Genomic DNA, 23,039 nt, shown 5'->3' with positions numbered 1-23,039 from the left:
ACTCCTCCTCTCCTCCTCCCTCCATCACTCTGCTCCTCCTCTCCTCCCTTCATCACTCTACTCCTCCTCTCCTCCTCCCTCCATCACTCTGCTCCTCCTCTCCTCCCTCCATCACTCCACTCCTCCTCTCCTCCCTCCATCACTCTACTCCTCCTCTCCTCCCTCCATCACTCCACTCCTCCTCTCCTCCCTCCATCACTCAACTCCTCCTCTCCTCCTCTCCTCCCTCCATCACTCTGCTCCTCCTCTCCTCCCCTCCTCCCTCCATCACTCTAATCCTCCTCCTGCTAATCTGCTAAGCTAAGTAGCCTAGCATTAGCATTATAAAGCATTAAAAAGAATTAAAAGCCGACTAAGCTCTAATCTATCTCATCACTAAATATCCATTTTTAAAAAACAAGGACTTTTATTCTGGAAAAAATGGGGGCTTTTACTTTGAAAGTCAGCTCACCTTTGTAAACTAGCAAAACTCTTAATATACAATTTGAAGGTTTACATTGTCATTGTAAAAACCAAGGACTTTTATTTTGAAGGAGTTTGAGGCTTTGACATGTTAGCATGATAACGAGTCCACCAACTGCACATTGTGTGTGTGTGTGTGTGTGTGTGTGTGTGTGTGTGTGTGTGTGTGTGTGTGTGTGTGTGTGTGTGTGTGTGTGTGTGTGTGTTTTCAGTACTAAAACTAACAGCATCAACTAGTGGACCAACATGGAAACTACAACGTTTTCAGTGTTTCTGCCGTTTCTATGTCAACGGAAATTAATTTCAAAACTTTGCCATGTGAACATGAACGATGCGTTTTCATTTGAAACCTGGTGTAACAGGGTCTGAGCAGGAGGAAACAGGGCAGAAGCTTGTGATGGATTTCTACCCTCCATACCGACTCCGCTCCAAAACAAATGAAAGAAACCTCTGAAGTATTCCAAGTCATCTCCATGGCAACCGTCTCCACAGCCGGCCAGTGGACGCTGGCCTGTCAGACTCTCTTTACACAAAGAAACACTGGAAAACACTGAACGAAACACAGAATGACCCGGAGGAGGGAGGAGTCCGGTAATCACACACCGAGGGAAGTCAGACAGGAAGACAAGTCGGCTGAAACAGACCACACACATGAGATTCAGAATAAAACAGGAAGTGATCAAAACCGTATGGAATCACAGGGGTGCCACAATTAAAAGGAAATAAATGTGGAAATATAAAGAGAATCAATAATACAAATATATACAAAGGTAGTCACATTCTTGTTCTACCTTGTCTTTGCTTATTCCATTTTGTCAATGCTTGTCCTGTTTTGTCTTTGTCTTTTCCATTTGCTTCTGTCTTTCTCTATTTACTGGACGAGTCCAGCGTCTGGAAAAGACAAAAGCAATACAATGTAAATCAGCGAGGGCTGTGGGGGGTCTCTCTGTTCAGGGGGACTAGTCCATACCTGGTCACACCATCCTGCTTGCAGTGTCTCTGTAGTAGCAGGAAGTAGACGCATATGCAGGTTTATTTGAAGTAAAAGAGGGAAAGTTAAATATGACGGAGGTGGAGGAGTTGAGGAGAGGCTACTCCATAGCCACTGTACGCTGTTTCCTCTCAGGTCCCAAATGTCGTCTCTCGTTCATCAGTAAACCCGGAAATATAAATACGAGGACGAGTGGACACGTCCCCATTACACCAAAAACCAACATAACCAGCGGATTCTTAATCAAACTAAATACTTTTGTTACCAAAACAAAGAAAAGGACATTTACAATATTGTACAAGAAATAAGAAATATGTAAAAGGAAAAATAAATTAAATACTTCAAACTTATTCTTAATGCAACAGTGCCATCTACTGGCATGAACACAAATTGCTCAACATGACGTCATTCAAGCAGGAATCATGTGACCAGGGGCTTCATTTATAAAACCTGGTCTAGGATTCCTACTAGAAATGTTTCTGCGCCCAAAAAATTCTAATCAATAAAATCGTGCGTACACACAACTGCACGCACTTTCCTTTTATAATTCACAGTCACCTGGCAGGTGAGCGTTCAGGCCCCGCCCCCAACACGCCCACTTTCTACCATAAATGGTCAATGCAACGTGCTTCGTCCACATTTTTGCATCTCAATCAGCTGATCTCCGGCATTTGATGCTGAATCCTGGAAGAAGAGACAAAGAAAAGGAATTTTATGGAGCGAGAAATAGTGATGGAGGAGGTGGAGGTCAGGAGAAGATGTTACCTGGTGTCACAGAGAGATCAGTGACTGCAGAGGTGGAGAAGAAGAATGTGATGTGAAGGTGGAGGCCAGAGGAGAGTGACATGATGGAGGAGAGTGACATCATGGAGAAGAGTGACATGATGGAGAAGAGTGACATCATGGAGGAGAGTGACATCATGGAGAAGAGTGACATCATGGAGGAGAATGACATCATGGAGGAGAGTGACATGATGGAGGAGAGTGACATGATGGAGGAGAATCACATGATGGAGGAGAGTGACATCATGGAGGAGAATGACATCATGGAGGAGAGTGACATCATGGAGGAGAATGACATGATGGAGGAGAGTGACATCATGGAGAAGAGTGACATCATGGAGAAGAGTGACATCATGGAGGAGAGTGACATCATGGAGGAGAGTGACATCATGGAGGAGAATGACATCATGGAGGAGAGTGACATCATGGAGAAGAGTGACATCATGGAGAAGAGTGACATCATGGAGGAGAGTGACATCATGGAGGAGAATGACATCATGGAGGAGAGTGACATCATGGAGGAGAGTGACATCATGGAGGAGAGTGACATGATGGAGGAGAGTGACATGATAAAGGAGAGTGACATGATGGAGGGCAGCACCAGAGCCCCCTGCTGGACCCAGAACAGCCTCATGGTGACTCCAGCGCGTGTCAGAGTGTCGGAGAGGAAGGAGACTTGGAGACACAGCAGAACGATAAAGTTCAGTTTTATCTGTTTATAAATTAAATATCTGAAAAGGGAGTGTAAAAAGACTCCGTGTTTCCTCCTCAGTCACTCCAGAGGTGGAGGAGGAGGATGGAGGAGGTTGTTCTGCCTGCAGCAGAGCGTCCAGAGCGCCTGACCGTACCGAGAGGCTTTTATCAGCATTTACAGCCACAACCTAGAAATATACTCTTTCACATATCACATATGTATAATAATAAAATAAGCAATGTAAAATCGATGATTTCTTTATTTCACCCGTTGGTAAATCATCGGTTTGTTTTTTGCATGAAACTTTCCCAGAGACTCACTTCGGTACCGAGAACCTTCAGTTCAGAATCGTTCTGCCCTGCAGCTGTGAATCCTAATAAAAGCAGCTGGAACAGAACAGACGTCCCCAGCGACAGTCAGTCCGTGTGCCCTCCCCAGAGGCGCTGCAACGGGGTGGGCAACACAGGCAATTGCCCAGGGCCCCGAGCTGAAGGGGGCCCCGAGGGACGGCTGACATCAGTCAATTTCAATGACACAATAATGTAACTGCTTTGAGACGTTGCAACGACAGCGCATCGAAAACCCCCCGCATGGGGCCCTTTCCGAATAGTCACTGGCTTGTTGCTCGTAGGGGGGTCCCCGACAGACGGCAGATATCAGCGACACAACTTGAAACCCCCAGTACACCTTACAATGACACATCGGGAACCTCCCTAATGGGGCCCCACTACTACCCTGCATCAACGTGGAGTCTTGTTGTCAAACACTGAAAAATGAAGCGGACAAATCCCTCAGGTCACATGACATGAAAAGAAAAACCAAGAGGACGAAAAGAACAAACGTGACTGTGGTAAGTGAGAGTGTGTGAGCTGTGTGTTACATTATTAAAAGGTTAGTCCCAGTTAGTCCCAGTTACTCCCAGTTAGTCCCAGTTACTCCCAGTTAGTCCCAGTTACTCCCAGTTACTCCCAGTTAGTCCCAGTTAGTCCCAGTTAGTCCCAGACACTTTGTCCTAAACTCCCAGTCCTCCACCAAGAAGCAGAAAAGTTAACGGCACATTTAGTCTGTAAAGTGATTTCAGCCATTTTCTTCTAAACACATTCATAAAGTGTATTTATGTTTATATTGATCATTCATATTTGACAGTGTGGTTAACAACACACTTCTCTGGTCTGACAAACTTAGAGCACATCTTTATTCTTTCTTTATTTAACAAGTCGTCCAGCGTTGCTCACACAGTTTGTCTCGTGTTCATACCTTCATCACCACACAATAACTTAGTCCTTTGCTGACAAAGATATTTTCTCCCAGGATAAAGTATTTGTTGTCAAATGCTAAAACTAATACCAGCATCACTGCTGCTGTCAGTTTCGTCTAGACTGTGGCTAATTTGTATTTAGAATTGAAGGACAATATAGTAATATAGTAATATATCCATAAATGTTCTGCTATAGCCTAAATGTTTCGTTAAATAAAATGTTAACATGAAGGATTAAAGATGTTACTGCCAATCAATTATTACACACGTATCTCAAATGCATTTTTATCGTACTTAAAATTTGGCACATTTCAGTTGTGTTTCTTTTTCTGGCGTTTATATATATTGTGTGTAAAGTTTGCATTCAGTTGACTAACTACATCGTGGTCTCTGTGTCGCCTGCTGCAGTGGAAACACACCCCTCTTTATCTGTGGACTAGGTGTTGTCACGGGAAACGTTGTCGTGTAAACAGGGTCTTAGAAGAGAAGTGACAGAGTTAATAATCACAACTTGTCTTCATCTGGTAGAAACACCAGAACAAAGCAGAAGTGACTTTCAGCCAATCACTGAGCAGCTCTGGAGGTTTAAAAGTCTCAACAGGAAGTGAAGCTGATTGGTTTAATTTCATGTCAGTCACCCTGGTGTTGATCAGTCAGTGGTGAGATTGATTCTAAGCCCCGCCTCCTTTCACATCCAGGCTACACTCACACACACACACACACACACACACACACACACACACACACACACACACACACACACACACACACACACACACACACACACACACACACTACTGGAGAGAGAAATCAAGAAATCCTCTTTTATTGAAGATTATCCGTAGAAAATTAAGCAAATACAATTTAGAGCAAATTGTTATATACATATATATTTAGACAGAATGACAGTATATTAATATGTTTTTTTTTTTCTTTTTTTTTAATCCTTCTTGAACCCAGGGAGGGCGGCGCCTAGCGCCCTCTATTGGCCAGCCACAAGTACACAGGACTCTGTGTGTGTGTGTGTGTGTGTGTGGGTGGGTGGGTGGGTGGGTGTGTGTGTGTGTGTGTGTGTGTGTGTGTGTATTCTGGTTCGTCTCACTTCATTGAGACGTGTCATCAGGAATATGAGCAGATGATTCTGTCATGTCAGTCAGCTCGGTGGCTGGAGCGCTTCTGTCTCAGTCAGAAGGTTGTAGGTTCGATTCCACATCCGTCCAGATGTTGAGGTGGACACTGAGAAACATGGGTGTGGGAACGTTGGTAGGCTTTATTATTTACACCATAATTGTTCTCCAGTGAAGGAGGAAGTGACAGTTTGACCCTTTGATGGACAGACGAGCTGTCTCTGTGTTTCCTCTTCACTCCAGTCCTCTGACCTCTGACCTCTGATGTTTTCAGAAAGCCGACTGTGGCCACTGCAGTGAGAGGATATGGGGGCTGGGCCGGCAGGGCTACAAGTGTATCAACTGCAAACTGCTGGTCCATAAGCGCTGCCACAGACTCGTACCTCAGACCTGCCCAAGGCTTATGGTGAGTGTGTGTGTGAGTGTGTGTGTGTGTGTGTGTGAGTGTGTGTGTGTGTGTGTGTGTGTGTGTGTGTGTGTGTGTGTGTGTGTGTGTGTGTGTGTGTGTGCGTGCGTGCGTGTGTGTGTAATGACTGCATCGATCCCTGTTGGTGATTTTATACCAACTGAACTTTTCAATAATATCACTAATATCAATAATAGTGTAAACAAAGGAACATGTGAATTAATGTATGGAGAGGAGTCCACAGTCCACACAACACAGTCCAGGGTCTAGGGTCTGGGGTCTAGAGTCCAGGGTCCACAGTCCACAATCCAGGGTCCAGAGTCCAGGGTCCAGAGTCAACAATCCAGTGTCCAGAGTCCGTGGTGCACAGTCCACAGTCCACAGTCCAGTGTCCAGAGTCCGATGTCCAGGGTCCAAAGTCCAGGGTCCAGGGTCCAGGGTCCACAGTCCACAGTCCACAGTCCACAATCCAGTGTCTAGGGTCCAAAGTCCAAGGGTCCGGGGGGCAAGGGTCCAGAGTCGGGGTCCAGGGTCCAGAGTCCAGAGTCTGGGGTCAACCTCAGACTCCTTAGATCAGGTCCATGGTCTCCCAGCTGATCCACCAACAGAGGAAACAGATTTTGGTTTCCAGGTCAAAGACGTTGTTGGTTAAATCTCCTTGTGTCTTTAGATTCATGTTCAGGTCTGATTTCACTTTAACCTTCAAGAGTTTCCTTCAATCACCATCCAGGAGCAGTAAACTGCTTTGGATTGTATCATATTCCAGTGGTTCACTGGTTCAATGGTTCAGTTCACTGGTTCAATGGTTCTGCGGTTTAGTGGTTCGGTTCAGTGGTTGAGTGGTTAAATGATTCTGTGGTTCTGTGGTTCAGTGGTTTGGCGGTTTGGTGGTTCTGAGGTTCACTGGTTCATTGGTTCAGTTCAGTTCAGTGGTTTGGTTCAGTGGTTCCATGGTTCAGTTCACTGGTTCACTGGTTCACTGGTTCAGTTCAGTCCAGTGGTTCGGTTCAGTGGTTCAGTGGTTCAATGGTTCAATGGTTCAATGGTTCAATGGTTCAATGGTTCAATGGTTCAATGGTTCAGTGGTTCAGTTCTGTGGTTCAGAATTTCAGAGGTTCAGTGGTTCAGTTCACTGGTTCAGTTCTGTTCTTCAGTGGTTTGGCGGTTCAGAGGTTCACTGGTTCAGTTCTGTTCTTCAGTGGTTTGGCGGTTCAGAGGTTCACTGGTTCAGTTCAGTTCAGTGGTTCGGTTCAGTGGTTCAATGGTTCTGTGGTTCAGTGGTTTAGTGGTTCTGTGCTTCACTGGTTTGGCGGTTCAGAGGTTCACTGGTTCACTGGTTCAGTTCAGTTCAGTGGTTCGGTTCAGTGGTTCAGTGGTTTAGTGGTTATGTGGTTTGGCGGTTCAGCGGTTCACTGGTTCAGTTCAGTGATTCAGTGGTTCAGTTCAGTGGTTCCGTGGTTATGTGGTTTGGCGGTTCAGCGGTTCACTGGTTCACTGGTTCACTGGTTCAGTTCAGTTCAGTGGTTCGGTTCAGTGGTTCAGTGGTTCAATGGTTCAGTGGTTCAGTTCAGTGGTTCAGTGGTTCTGTGGTTAAATGGTTCTGTGGGTCTGTGGAGTTCCTATGTTCTCCCTGTGGTTCTGGGTTTCCTCTCCGGTTTCCTCCACAGTCCAAAACATGCTGGAGGTCAACTGGTCCCTCAGTGTGACTGTGTGGTGGTTTTTCTCTGGTTGTCCTGTGAAGGACTGGAGACCAGCGGCCTGAACTAGGAACCTGATCACCGTGACTACGAAGCAGGTTCTCAACTCGCTGCTTCATCCCAGACCTATTTGTGAGCGTTCACGTGAAAGGGGCGGAGTTTGCAGCGTCTGACCAATCACACAAAGAGAAACCCTCCAGAGCAGTTTACAGATTACTGAAGGAGCAGTTAATCTCTGAGATTGTGAAGAATTCAAACACATCAGCAGCTCAAAGCAACACTGCTGCTGCAGCCAGAACCAGAACCTTCCTGACTTGTTAATCTGATTTGGTGAGATTAGAGCAGATTAATTGATCAGATATAAAGGAACAGCAGTGTGGTCACTCAGTTCCACTTTATTCCAGCAGAACGGTTCCAGGCAGAACTTCCTCACTGCTCTTCTTTTACTTTAGGTTCTCCATCACTGGTTCTGAGGCGGAGGTCCTCTTGTGTTTCCTGTTGGAATATTAATTCATCACCATGACGACACGGGTAGTTCTGGTTCCATAAATTCATGGTTCTGCAGTTCTGTCAGGTGTGATCATGAACCTCATAAAGACAAACAGACCTGGAACAAGTCAAGAACCAGAACCTCCTTCAGAGCCTCAGAGACCAGGATTTATTTTATGTCAGAAAGATTGTTCTGGATTAATTTATCATCTGATCTCCTCTCTGCTGCAGCTCAGAGCTGAACCCACCAATCACCATCATTTAAGAATGGGCGGGGCATTTTCCTAGAGATCTGATTGGTCAGGAGGCGGAGCTCTGACCTCTTATCCAGAACATAACCTGCTCCGGAGCAGGTTAGACTTTCAGTGTCAGTTACCATGGTGATTTATCCTGGTGAGAAGTGAGCGAGCGTCGTAGTACAGAAAACCAGAGTTAATCCTGAAGTTATCTCGATTAGAGAAAATCCAGCTTCGTGCACCTTTAGATTAAACTCAGCAGCTCTTTACATGAGTAACAGTAGTACTGAGTAACCCCAGACCAGACCCAAACCAGACCAGACCAGACCCAGACCCAGACCGACCCAAACCCAGACCCAGACCAGACCTAAACCAGACCTTGCTTCTAATCAAGACCCAGACCCAGACCGATCCAAACCAAGACCGACCCAGACCAGATAAAAAACCAGACAAGACCCAGACCCAGACCAACCCAAACCCAGACCAGACCCAGACCAGACCCAAACCAGACCAGACCCAGACCCAGACCAACCCAAACCCAGACCAGACCCAGACCAGACCCAAACCAGACCAGACCCAGACCCAGACCCAGGCCGACCCAAACCCAGACCCAGACCAGACCAGACCCAGACCCAGACCCAGACCGACCCAAACCCAGACCAGACCCAGACTAGACCCAGACCCAGACCGACCCAAACCCAGACCCAGACCAGACCAGACCAAGACCCAGACCGATCCAAACCCAGACCCAGACCAGACCAGACCCGGACCCGGACCCAGACCCAGACCCAGACCCAGACCCAGACCCAAACCCAGACCCAAACCCAGACTGACCCTAACCCAGATCAGACCAGACCAGACTCAGACCCAAACCCAAACCCAAACCCAAACCCAAACCCAAACCCAGACCAACCCAAACCCAGACCCAGACCAGACCAGAGCAGACCCGGACCCAGACTCAGACCCAAACCCAAACCCAAACCCAGACCAGACCAGACCAGACCAGACCAGACCAGACCAGACCCAGATCCTGCTTTTAATCCAGACCCAGACCTAGACCAGCCCCAGACCAGACCAGCTCAGATTCAGACCAGACCAGACCAGACCCTGATTCTAATCCAGACCCAGACCAGACCAGGACCGAGACCGAGACCGAAACCGAGACTTCGATCCAGACCAGACCTAGACCCAGACCAGACCCAGACCCAGACCCAGACCCAGACCCAGACCAGACCAGACCCAAACCAGACCAGACCTAGACTAGACCAGACCAGGACCAGACCCAGACCCAGACCCAGACCCAGACCCAAACCAGACCAGACCTAGACTAGACCAGACCAGGACCAGACCCAGACCCAGACCCAAACCAGACCAGACCTAAACTAGACCAGACCAGACCCAGACCCAGACACAGACCCAGACCCAGACCCAGACCCAGACCCAGATCCTGCTTCTAATCCAGACCCAGACCTAGACTAGCCCAGACCGTGACCCAGAGCAGACAAGACCCAGACCCAGACCCAGACCCAGACCCAGACCCAGACCCAGACCCAGACCATACCCAGATCCTGCTTCTAATCCAGACCCAGACCAGCCCTAGACCATACCAGGATGTTTTCTGTGCTTCCTGTGCCCTGTTGTCCCTGGGTTCAATCAGGTCCTACATCCGTCTTCAGCTTTATTTGCTGTAACTCTGTTTGCTAATGTGACGACATGTCCGACACCGCGTTACGTTCAGTGTTGCTCAGAGCTTCAACCAATCACAGAGGAGGAAACTGGATCGTTCTCAGGCCGGACACACCAAACCCTCCTAACGGCTCCGGTTCCATCGTTTTGGTTTCAGAAAAGCTTGAAATTCACACAGAAACGTTTTAACGCAGAAGAAACACTGAAAATGAAGTAGTTCTCATGTTGGGCCACTAGTTGGTGCTGTTGTCAGTTTTAGTACTGAAATCACACACGCACGCACGCACGCACGCGCACGCACGCACGCAGACAGCAGAGAACAATGAGCGCTAAACATGAACAACAGGAGAACACGGACATTCTAGTGGACAGACCATCAGGTTGGATTGTTATTATGGTGACTGTCAAAATAAAACTACCAAGTCCAGGAGAATATGGACTGGGAGTCATGTCACCATGGAGGAAACCTTGTTCCGATTGGCTCTACTGAGCATGTGCAGTGGCATTGGTTCAGAAAAGTTGTGTTTCCTCCGTTTCCAAGGAGACGGAGTCGGAGCGTTTTCAAATAGTTGTGTTTTCATCCGAACAACGTTGTCGTGCAGACCCTCGAAACGCAACAGAAGTTTTGTGTTTTTGATTGAAAACCTTGTGGCGTAAACAGGACTTACATGTGACGTTGGTGGTTTCCACCTCCAAAATGCAAACACAAAGAAAAGACAAGGTTTGCATGACAATTAAATTGAGCAACTTTATGCAGCGCGTGAGTAAACCTCCATCATGAAATCCACAATCTGAAACAGTAATGAAGCTGAGCATCAACAGGAAGCTGCAGTCGGTTTTAACTGGACATGTGATCAGTAATCAGATATAAGTAATCAGATCAGAATAATGTGTTCGAGGCTCAGGAGAAGCAGAATAAAAACTAACGTCGTCCTCCGTCGTCATGGTAACAGGACTCAGGGTGAAGCCGCTGCAGCTGCTCACGCACCTCAGAGCTCCACCAACCTGCCACTTTTCAACTTCAAGAGGAAGTTTGATTGCGGCAGATCGGTGACCTGGGTTGTTTTATGACTGAATTTCAGGGTTGCCAGGTCTGCTTTTCTTCATCTTTTTTAGTGTGACATGTGAATGCTGTTCTCCCTGTGTGAATGCTCGTACGGATGGATATGGATTCATGTGCAGCTCTGCTGGCGACCTAGTCGCTCAAGCTGTTGTAAAAGCATCAATTCTCTTTTGAATTTAGAAGTATGATTAAAATCCTGTGTGCTTCACACACTCAGCTCCCGGAGACCCAAACCCTGACGAGGAAATCAATGTGATCGATCTCACATGAGGCCGGCTGTCTGACCGACTGCAACTCCTCCTCTTATCCTCCTCTTATCTTGCAGCTGCTCTCGTGACTCCTGTCAGTCGTCCTCTGAGGAACACGATCGTCTGAATGCAGATCTGAGGAAACCTCCTGTGAGGAGTTCAAACCTTCTGCTTTGTGTCCAGGATCCAGTCATGCCATCGCAGGAACCCGCCTCAGACCCCAAGAGCGACGAGGTGGACCTTCCACCGGACGACACCGACGACACCAACAGACGTAAGACACCCCTCCATCTGTGTGTTCAGTCGGCGGGCAGGACAGCGGACACTCAGAGACGGCTCCGCTCTGGAGAAACAAACATCGTGTGATAAAACGTTTTCACAACTTATGTTTGTTCAAATTTTAGAAGCTGCTCATTTTTCTCCTAATTTGTAGAATTAAGGCCCACTAAAGCCATACATGGACCAGCGTCTCCCAGTAAGTGAAAACAGACATTTTGGTCCATCAGACGTCCCGTCATTTGAGAGCTGACACACATTGTTTTCATCCTGTCACATCAGAAAAAGAGGAACAAACACATTTCAGTGTTTGTAGCTCCAGAAAACAAACACTGCTGCTGATCATCGACACAAACCAGCCTGTCCTCACAAGTATACAACTTTCAATTCACTTTCAAAGGGTCAAGAAAGGTTGGAAGATTCAATGTTTGTTATTTGACATCCGGGACAATTTACATTTCAGAACACTAAATTGGATTGGATAACAAAAATCATGCACACAACAACAACAACAACAACAACAACAACAACAACAACAACAACAACAACAACAACAACAACAACAACAACAACAACAACAACAACAACAACACCAGAATCAACAACACTGGATTTTCTCTTATCCAGATAACTTCAGGATTAACTCTGGTTTTCTGTACTACGACTCTCGCTCACTGCTCACCAGGATAAATCACCATGGTAACTGACACTGAAAGTCTAACCTGCTCCGGAGCAGGATACGTTCTGGATAAGAGGTCAGAGCTCCGCCTCCTGACCAATCAGATCTCTAGGAAAATGCCCCGCCCATTTTTAAATGATGGTGATTGGTGGGTTCAGCTCTGAGCTGCAGCAGAGAGGAGATCAGATGATAAATTAATCCAGAACAATCTTTCTGACATAATAAAATAAATCCTGGTCTCTGAGGCTCTGAAGGAGGTTCTGGTTCTTGACTTGTTCCAGGTCTGTTTGTCTTTATGAGGTTCATGATCACACCTGACAGAACTGCAGAACCATGAATTTATGGAACCAGAACTACTGGTGTCGTCATGGTGATGAATTAATATTCCAACAGGAAACACAAGAGAACCTCCGCCTCAGAACCAGTGATGGAGAACCTAAAGTAAAAGAAGAGCAGTGAGGAAGTTCTGCCCGGAACCGTTCTGCTGGAATAAAGTGGAACTGAGTGATCACAGTGCTGTTCCTTTATATCTGATCAATTAATCTGCTCTAATCTCACCAAATCAGATTAACAAGTCAGGAAGGTTCTGGTTCTGGCTGCAGCAGCAGTGTTGCTTTGAGCTGCTGATGTGTTTGAATTCTTCACAATCTCAGAGATTAACTGCTCCTTCAGTAATCTGTAAACTGCTCTGGAGGGTTTCTCTTTGTGTGATTGGTCAGACGCTGCAAACTCCGCCCCTTTCACGTGAACGCTCACAAATAGGTCTGGGATGAAGCAGCGAGTTGAGAACCTGCTTCGTAGTCACGGTGATCAGGATCGCGCACGTCTGGATCAGTCTACCCAGGAAACAGATCCTGGATATGTTGATCAGGTTCATAGTACAGGCCGCTGGTTTTCTGTTATGACGGTAACTTCAGGATTAACTCTGGTTTCCTATTATCCAGGTAATTTCAGGATTAACTCTGGTTTTCTCTAATCTAGTTAACTTCAGGATTAACTCTTTTTTTCTCTTATCACGGTAACTTCAGGATTAATTGTGGTTTTCTCTTACCTAGGTATCTTCAGGATTAACTCTGGTTTTCCGTACTATGACACTGGTTAACCTCTTCCCAGGATAAATCACCATGGTAACTGACTCTGAATGTCTAACCTGTGCCGGAGCAGGATACGTTCTAGATAAGATCACAGTGAGCGTAAAGCTCCGCCTCCTGACCAATCGGATCTCTTGGATATTGGCCTGCCCATTCCTAAATGATGGTGATTGGTGCGCGGGTTCAATTCAATAGCATCAAATACAACACAAGTTCAACGCCGAGGGCAGCAGAGAGGAGAGGAAAAGTATTTAGAGCAACAAAACAAACTCACACGGAGGAAACTAATGAATTAGTATCGGTCAACCTGCTTTGTATTACGTCTAATCTGGATCACGCATGTCTGGGTAAGTCAACTCAGGAGACAGAGAGATATCCTGGATATGTTTATCACGGTTTGGAGTACAGACCTCAGGAGCTTCCTCAGATTAGAAGTAATCTGTCCTTGCACTTCAACTCACAAATATCCCAGTGAGCGGAATCATATACGCCTTTTTGTCTGAACCCACAGCTGCTGACGTCGTTACGCTCTGGTGCTGCAGGGCTCTGTTCAAGTCCGACTCGGAAAATCTCCTACTCTACTCTACTCTACTCTACTCTACTCTACTCTACTCTACTCTACTCTACTCCCTCAGTCACAAGGATGCGTTTAGGTCCCGAAACATGATACTGTTTGATTTTTACAGACATCGGTACTCTGTAGTACCAACGGAATTCAATCAGTACCTATAGCAGTACAGAATTTGGTACCAGACCCTACACCACCAACAACCTACTACGACCCGGGCTAAACATACCTAGATTAACATACCAGGATATCTGTGTTACCTGGTTAACTCACCCACACACTCACGATCTTGATCAGCATTAACAGGATGTCAGGTGGTGTGTGGACGGACCATAGCGCAGACTCAACCAGTTCCATAAAAACCAGAGTTTATTGTAGAAAATGTCCAGGGAAGGACGGGGACAAGACGAGCCAACCAAGACAACAGAGGGAGGGGGTTTAAATCCACCGGGAAAGGGTGCGCACAGTGGAACTCATAACGATGGGAGCACAGAGGGAGAAGATCTTTGGTTAATAGAAAACGTAAGGTGAGACACACAGGGTACGTCCAAATTGTCCCTCCTGTCTCCTTCTCTGTCCACTTCTCTTTAACCCCAGAACTGTTCTCTGTTTCGGCCATGATAAGAACTGTCTGAATTCTCAATAAGCAAAGGAAAGGAGGCTCATTGCTTCCTTTAGAACCTTCTTTAGCCTAGGAACCACTGATGGTTCCTTTAGAACTTTCTTTAGCCTAGGAACCACTGATGCTTCCTTTAGAACCTTCTTTAGCTTAGGAACCACTGATGCTTCCTTTAGAACTTTCTTTAACCTAGGAACCACCTTTCCTTAACTCCTCTAGGAAGCCTCCTAGCACCTTTCCTTAACTCCTCTAGGAAACGTCCTAACACCTTACCTTAACCCTGTGATGTCATCCAGGGGTTAAGGTAAAGTAGATAAGAAGATCGGAGGGACCTTTCAGACGTACCCTGGGACCTGAGACAGGAAGCAGGTTATCAACTCACTGGTTCAACCAGAGTTTCCCTCCAGGATCAGAGCGTTCACATGAAAGGGGCGGAGCTTGCAGCGTGTGACCAATCACAGAGGGAGAACCCCTGCAGAACAGCTGACTTTACCATAGAGGAGCAGTTAATCTCTGAGATTATGAAGAATTCCAACCCATCCAGCAGCTCAAAGCAACACTGCTGCTGCAGCCAGAACCAGAACCTTCCTGACTAGTTAATCCTGACTTGGTGAGATTAGAGTAGATTAATTCATGGGACAATAGAACCGGAGTCACTTTCACTTTATTCCAGCAGAACGGTTCCAGGCAGAGCTTCCTCACTGCTCTTCTTTTACTTTACATTTTACCTCCACTGGTTCTGAGGCGGAGGTTCTGAGGAGGAGGTTCTGAGGCGGAGGTTCTGAGGCGGAGGTTCTGAGGTGGAGGTTCCTCCGTGTGAGTGTGTTTCCTGTTGGAATATTAATTCATCACCGTGACGACGGGAGAAGTTCTGCTTCCATTAATTTATGGTTCTGCAGTTCTGTCAGCGTCAGCATTATTATTAAGATCATTATTCCAGATCAACCCTTGTGGAGCCTAACAGACCTGGAACAAGTGAAGAACCAGAACCAGAACAAGAACAAGAACCAGAACCAGAACCAGAACCAGAACCAGAACCAGAACAAGAACAAGAACAAGAAAAAGAACAAGAACAAGAACAAGAACATCCTTCAAAGCCCAGTGACCAGGATTTATTGGGTTCTGTCAAAAGGATTCTATCTCTCTGGAAGAACTTTTTCTTTCCTAAGCTCCTCCCACCATCTGTGCACCAATCAAGATCTTCTGAGAATGGGCAGGTCATTTTCCAAGAGATCTGATTGGTCTTTTACACTCACTTAAGACTTTTCCACCAAATAGAACCAGCTGCTAGTTCAGGTTCTATTGCCACTTCTTAAATGTGCACCTCCAAAGAAGCGGTTGTGTTTCCATTGTCAGGGAGTCAGTGAGAGCCACGTCATGGCGTCACTGCAGAACGCGGTACGTCACTGCAGAACGTGGTACGTCACTGCAGAACGCGGTACGTCACTGCAGAACGTGGTACGTCACTGCAGAACGTGGTACGTCACTCCAGAACGTGGTACGTCACTGCAGAACGTGGTACGTCACTCCAGAACGTGGTACGTCACTGCAGAACGTGGTACGTCACTCCAGAACGTGGTACGTCACTGCAGAACGTGGTACGTCACTCCAGAACGTGGTACGTCACTGCAGAACGTGGTACGTCACTCCAGAATGTGGTACGTCACTCCAGAACGTGGTACGTCACTGCAGAACGTGGTACGTCACTGCAGAACGTGGTACGTCACTGCAGAACGTGGTACGTCACTCCAGAATGTGGTACGTCACTGCAGAACGTGGTACGTCACTGCAGAACGTGGTACGTCACTCCAGAACGTGGTACGTCACTCCAGAACGTGGTACGTCACTGCAGAACGTGGTACGTCACTCCAGAATGTGGTACGTCACTCCAGAACGTGGTACGTCACTGCAGAACGTGGTACGTCACTGAAGAACGTGGTACGTCGCTGCAGAACGTGGTACGTCACTGCAGAACGTGGAACGTCACTCCAGAACGTGGTACGTCACTGCAGAACGTGGTACGTCACTCCAGAATGTGGTACGTCACTCCAGAACGTGGTACGTCACTGCAGAACGTGGTACGTCACTCCAGAACGTGGTACGTCACTGCAGAGGTAACCCCAAGTACTTCTGGGTAAAACCTCTGAGGCAGCAACGTACCGGAAAGGATGGGGAGTATGAAGAAGGTTACTGTTATCAGTGTGTGTGTGCGTGCGTGCGTGCGTGCGTGCGTGCGTGCGTGCGTGCGTGCGTGCGTGCGTGCGTGCGTGCGTGCGTGCGTGCGTGCGTGCGTGCGTGCGTGCGTGTGTGTGTGTGTGCGTGGCCCCTTTAACAGTGGTTGGGTGTGCTGCTCCCCTGACCAGTGTGTGTGAGGGAGCGAGCGTTCCTATGTTCTGGAGCTGTACGTTACAGTAATAATAAATAAATACAACAAGTGTTGATGTGAGAACCGGAGTCCAGCTTTCCTCCGGCGGTGAGACGAGGGAGTTCACCCCGAAGCTGAGGACGAGTACTGGAGCCGGAGCAGGAAGGGTAACAATCACGGGCAGCGTTTGCCAAAGAATCTTTTCATCTCCTCGTAACTTCGATTTCAGAACGGCGGTTCAGCATCTCTTCCGCCTCGTGGGTAGAGATAACTCCAGAGATAACTCCAGAGATACCTCCAGAGATAACTCCAGAGATCCCTCCAGAGATACCTCCAGAGATACCTCCAGAGATACCTCCAGAGATACCTCCAGAGATAACTCCAGAGATACCTCCAGAGATAACTCCAGAGATACCTCCAGAGATAACTCCGCCCCCAGCTGATGACATGTCAGACCCGGCTCTGGCCCGGCTCTGGCCCCACTCTAGTCCCACTCTGGCCCCGCTCTAGTCCCACTCTGGCCCCGCTCTAGTCCCACTCTGGCCCCGCTCTAGTCCCACTCTAGTCCCATTCTAGTCTCACTCTGGCCCCGCCCTAGTCCCATTCTAGTCTCACTCTGGCCCCGCCCTAGTCCTGCTCTAGTCTCACTCTGGCCCCGCTCTAGTCCCACTCTACTCCCATTCTAGTCTCACTCTGGCCCCGCTCTAGCCCCGCTCTAGTCCCGCTCTGGCTCCGCTCTGGCCCAGCAACAATGTGGGGCCGGCTTAGCACCCGATTAGCCCCTGATAGGCCGGCTTTGGCGGTGGAAAGACAAAGAACTGGCGCTAAGTCTGGACCTGGAGCAGAACTAAGGTTTAGTTGGGTCCTGTTGTACTCTATCATTGTAAGAGCGCTTTGAGATGTTTGTTGATGTGATTTAGCGCTTTACAAATAAAATTGAATTGAATTGAATTGAACTAGAACCGGGTTCTTTCTGCTGGAACAGCCCCAGAGATCTTATCCAGAACGTATCCTGCTCCGGAGCAGGTTAGACGTTCCGTCAGTCACCACGGTGATTTATCCTGGTGAGAAGTCAACCAGGGCCTTAGGACAGAAAACCAAAGGGGTTGTTTTTGCTTTTATTTTGAAGAGTGGGGTATGACATCCAGATGTAGACCAGTGATCATCACTTTCCTTATACATATAGAAATGAAGGTATTTTGTTACAGTAAGAGAGAATCAGGATAGTATACAGAAAACCAGAGTGAATCCTGAAGTTACCTCCTTAAGAGAAAATCCAGAGTCGTAGTCCAGGCCTCAGGGACCGGATTACAAGAGAACCTGCTTGTTAAAACCTCCAGCATAGATGCTTTATGTGTGACATTCTGTCCTCCTCTTGTTTAGTCATTTGGAAGTTGACATGATTGTGCAGGCTCATTTATAGAGTCGACTCTTTTCCCAAACTTGTTTTTGGTCATTTCAGAAAGATAAAATTCACATTTGTCTTGTTTTACCACGAAGGAGCATTTGTTGCTGAGCTGTCTGAAATGGAGCCACTCAAGGTCAACTCACTGTTATACAACACGTACTGATATGAAGATCGACTTTTATCTACGATGGAAAGATGAGATTTAAGACGCTTTAAGCTGAATGCATGCAGCCCGTCTTCCGTCCAGCAGGGGGAGCTGCAGCACTGAACTTCTGGACCACAGAAGAAACAACATTCACATAGTGGCTGTAAAGCCACCACACACACACACACACACACACACACACACACACACACACACACACACACACACACACACACACACACACACACACACACACACACACACACACACACTGATGTCTTCTTCATGGGCTCTATTCATGCTCTGTGGTTTAACCTCGTTCAACTGATAATTTTTCCAATTTCTCAACAGAACAAATCATCTGGAGCAAAAATAAACGTTTTTTAACCTAATTTCAGCCAATAAAAAATAAAATCTGCTGTATTCAGAAATTCGTAGTTATTCTATTGAGGTCTACTGCAGGAGCTGTGGAGAAACTTCTTTCTACTGCGTTTCATTCTATGTGCTCTGCTGCCCTCTCGTGGTCACCAGCAGGAAGCGCATGTTAAATCTGAAGCGCAGACTCGCTCTGATCTTCGTTTTGTTTTGTTTTTTCCAGTACCGTTTCTGCCACACAACTGTGCAGTGGAGAAAACAGAAGATGCAGAAAAGGAGGTGAGACACTCTCACATCAGGCCAGAGACGTCTGGACCCTGTGTTGGATGGAAATACGAACAGAACTCAATGATTTATATTCTAATCCTGAGAAACATATCAGATGTTGTGATGTTGTAATGAATGTTTGATCATTTCATGGAAAAGGTTGGGACCGGCAGAACAAAGAGAGTATCTGACGTGTTGTTAATGTGAGAATGGGTTTTCCTCCACGGCTCCTCTGGTCCTCTGTCCAGGACATCACAGCAGTGGTGGACGGTATGGACAGCATCAAGCTGTCCCCGGGCCTGGCTCTGGGCCTGGGAGACTTCCAGCTGATCCGGGTCATCGGACGGGGCAGCTACGCCAAGGTGCTGCTGGTCCGGCTGAAGAAGAACGAGCAGGTGTACGCCATGAAGGTGGTGAAGAAGGAGCTGGTCCACGACGACGAGGTGAGTCCAGACTGCTGCTGGAACCAGAACCCGCTCAGAGAGAACAAACACCAACAATTAGCTTTAGTTCTCATCAAAACCAGCGAGACGGTTTCTCACTGGACGTCTGGAAGGAGCTTCTCACCCTGGCTCTAGAGCTTTAAAGAAACACCCCTCTGTCTGATGGAGGGACGACTCAGGGTCCTGCAGAGTGTCAGTTCATGGAGCTGGAACGCCAACAAGTTCCCTGTGGGAAGGATCCAGTTACAAGAAGAAAACATCTGGAGGAACAATGATCGTCTGAAACATCATGAGAACTCCTCTCATTTGAGTCGGTCACAAACACAGCGTGTCTCCTTCATATCAAACCTCTGCAGTGCCCCGGTTCTCCTCCGGTTCTCCTCTGGTTCTCCTCCGGTTCTCCTCCAGTTCTCCTCTGGTTCTCCTCTTGTCTGCTGGTTCTCTTCTAGTGCTACTCTGGTGCTCTTCTGGTTCTCCAGTTCTCCTCTGGTTCTCCAGTTCTCCTCTGGACTCTGTAGAGGTGATGAATGAGTTATAACATTTCCCCAGCTGTGAGGCTGAAGGCGTCCACTAGATGGAGCTGTAGCCCAACGGAACCCAGTGGATCCCAGCCAGCCCTCAGCCAGCTCTTCTTCTCAGCTTTTATTTACTTTCACTGACTGGTGTGATCCAGAGAGGAGGCTTAAAGGAAATCACGTTTTCATCTCTCACCCCTTCACTGCTTCAGTTCAATAATTGATGAGGAAACAGAGTATATCTGAGTGTATAAAGTATAATGTGAAGTAATGAGCCGACCAGGGGATCTTTGGAACACGAGCTCAATGGGTTCTCAGTCAATCTCCATTCATCAACCAGCAACACTGGTTCTCAACATTGTTGCTCACATGAAGCAGCAACTGGCTTCAGCTGGTCTACAGGGGGTCCAGGAGCTGGTCTAGAGGGGGTCCAGGAGCTGGTCTAGAGGGGGTCCAGGAGCTGGTCTACAGGGGGTCCAGGAGCTGGTCTAGAGGGGGTCTAGAAGCTGGCCTAGAACAGGTCCAGGAGCTGGTCTAGAGGGGGTCCGGGAGCCGGTCTAGAGGGGGTCCAGGAGCTGGTCTAGAGGGGGTCCGGGAGCTGGTCTAGAGCGGGTCTAGAGCGGGTCCAGGAGCTGGTCTAGAGGGGCTCCAGGGGCTGGCCTAGAGGGGGTCCAGGAGCTGGTCTAGAGGGGGTCCAGGAACTGGTCTAGAGGGGCTCCAGGAGCTGGTCTAGAGGGGCTCCAGGGGCTGGCCTAGAGGGGGTCCAGGAGCTTGTCTAGAGGGGGTCCATTCAATTCAATTTCATTTCATTTAATTTAAACAGCACCAAGTACAACACAGTCATTTCAAGAAAAACCAACAATTAACCATGAACAAGAAGAACAAGAGTAGGGACCTGCAGAACCAGACCCAGAGGAGGTGGAACCTGCAGAACCAGACCCAGAGGAGGAGGAACCTGCAGAACCAGACCCAGAGGAGGTGGAACCTGCAGAACCAGACCCAGAGGAGGAGGAACTTGTAGAACCAGAGTCAGAGGAGGAGGAACCTGCAGAACCAGAGTCAGAGGAGGTGGAACCTGCAGAACCAGACCCAGAGGAGGAGGAACCTACAGAACCAGACCCAGAGGAGGAGGAACTTGTAGAACCAGAGTCAGAGGAGGAGGAACCTGCAGAACCAGAGTCAGAGGAGGAGGAACCTGCAGAACCAGAGGAGGAGGAGGAGGAACTTGTAGAACCAGAGTCAGAGGAGGAGACGTAGAGGACAAAGACAGAGATTGTGGAGTACCTTCCAGTCTATAGTCTTTTATACAAACGTATACGATCTAGAATATATCTGATTATGATGTTAGAAGTAAAGCTGAGGAAGACCTGCAGGTTCCACCATGTCCACGTCTCCTGCTTCTGAATCCCTAAATCATTGACTTTAATAGGTGGAGTATTAGAATAGTCAGGGTGTGAATTAACATGTTATAACACTTTACAGGCCACTTATTGGAACAGTTTCACCAGTGGCTGCTGTTAAAGGACATTTAGAGACTTTTTCACGTCAGTCTCAGTAAAGAAAACAACTACATGGTATTTATTTGTAAGACAGACCCAAAGCAGACAGCAGAGGGATTCTTCAGATCCCATGTATTTAGGATATATTCCCCATTATTAGGATGATTAGGTGCTTCACTGTTATTAATGTTTTGAGCTCCACTGTCACTCAGAATGAGTTCATGTGTCTCTGAGTTTTGGTCGTTCACAAAGAAAATGATCTTTGATTTTTGATCTTTCTCAAAGTCTGTGCAGCAATGCCAGTACATTCCTTACCAAGTGTGAAACTGGGACAGGTTTGGTCAGCCATGTCTGTCCTCTGTGTGCAGGACATCGACTGGGTGCAGACTGAGAAGCACGTCTTCGAGCAGGCCTCCACCAACCCCTTCCTCGTCGGCCTGCACTCCTGCTTCCAGACGGAAAGTCGGTAAGAGACAGAGTCCACCTGCTGCCGGCACTCCCAGAGCTGCCGGAGCTGCTGGCGCTACCAGAGCTGCCAGAGCTACCAGAGCTACCAGAGCTACCAGAGCTGCCAGAGCTGAGTCTTCAAAACACATAGCTTTGTCCCTCTGTGACTAAAGTCCTGTTTACTGGGGACCTTCAGGAATCCTGACGTCACTCGGCCCACAGGGAGTACCGTTAGCATTAGCATTAGCATTAGCATTAGCATTAGCATTAGCAACATAACTTAGCATTAGTTCCGTTCACAAAGTGTGACCCTGGAGCTCCATGTCTCAGCTCCAGTTCTACTGGTCTCTAATGGGTTCTTCTCTGCTCTCCAGGTTATTTCTGGTGATTGAATATGTGAACGGTGGAGACTTGATGTTCCATATGCAACGACAGAGGAAGCTTCCTGAAGAACATGCAAGGTACAACTCATCACCTCTTCATGTCTGTCGCCTTCTCATCTTCTATATCTGCTTTATTGTGGTTGCTGCAGCTTAAAGTTGCTCCATGTGGTTGCTGCAAGTTAAAGTTGCCTCATGATGTTGCTGCAGGTTAAAGTTGCTTCCTGTGGTTGCTGAAGCTTAAGGTTGCTTCATGTGGTTGCTGTTGGTTAAGGTTGCTTCATGAGGTTGCTGCAAGTTAAAGTTGCCTCATGAGGTTGCTGTAGGTTAAAGTTGCTTCATGTAGTTGCTGCAGCTTAAAGTTGCTTCATGATTTTGCTGTAGGTTAAAGTTGCCTCATGATGTTGCTGGAGGTTGAAGTTGCTTCATGTGGTTACTGCAAGTTAAAGTTGTGTCATGAGGTTGCTGTAGGTTAAAGTTGCTTCATGTAGTTGCTGCAGGTTAAAGTTGCTTCATGAGGTTGCTGTAGGTTGAGGTTGCTTCATGTAGTTGCTGCAGGTTAAAGTTGCTTCATGAGGTTCCTCCAGATTAAAGTTGCTTCATGTGGTTGCTGCAGGTTAAAGTTGCTTCATGTGACTCAGCTGGATCAAGCGGTTCAGACTATAATCTGAATTTCAAACTACAATCAAAGCACGATGGTTAAAAACCTAAAGCTCGATTTATTATCATTCATCTGTCCCTGGAGCAGGTGGAGCAGGTGGAGCAGGTGGAGCAGGTGGAGCAGGTGAAGCAGGTGAAGTAGATAGAGCAGGTGAAGTAGAT

The 23,039-nt window shown here is 47.5% G+C and overlaps 1 protein-coding gene across 5 annotated transcripts in view; it reads left to right on the top strand.

Moving 5' to 3' along the window:
- Positions 1-23,039, top strand: part of prkcz (protein kinase C, zeta) — a 125,267-nt gene that overhangs the window by 38,193 nt on the left and 64,035 nt on the right. For 3 of the 5 annotated variants that reach the window (XM_080468917.1, XM_080468914.1, XM_080468915.1), the window contains exons 3-8: positions 5,590-5,721; positions 11,324-11,414; positions 18,890-18,945; positions 19,182-19,376; positions 21,759-21,856; positions 22,212-22,298. In XM_080468917.1, coding sequence (XP_080325043.1) covers positions 5,719-5,721; positions 11,324-11,414; positions 18,890-18,945; positions 19,182-19,376; positions 21,759-21,856; positions 22,212-22,298 — 530 coding nt within the window. In that variant the 5' untranslated portion in view covers positions 5,590-5,718. The remainder of the gene's footprint in view (positions 1-5,589; positions 5,722-11,323; positions 11,415-18,889; positions 18,946-19,181; positions 19,377-21,758; positions 21,857-22,211; positions 22,299-23,039) is intronic. The other 2 variants (XM_080468918.1, XM_080468916.1) reach the window with 1 other exon arrangement.

This window comes from Lipophrys pholis, assembly GCF_963383615.2.
Source record: "Lipophrys pholis genome assembly, chromosome: 8".
Lineage (NCBI taxonomy): Eukaryota > Metazoa > Chordata > Actinopteri > Blenniiformes > Blenniidae > Lipophrys > Lipophrys pholis.
This window is presented reverse-complemented; position numbering and strand designations above follow the sequence as displayed.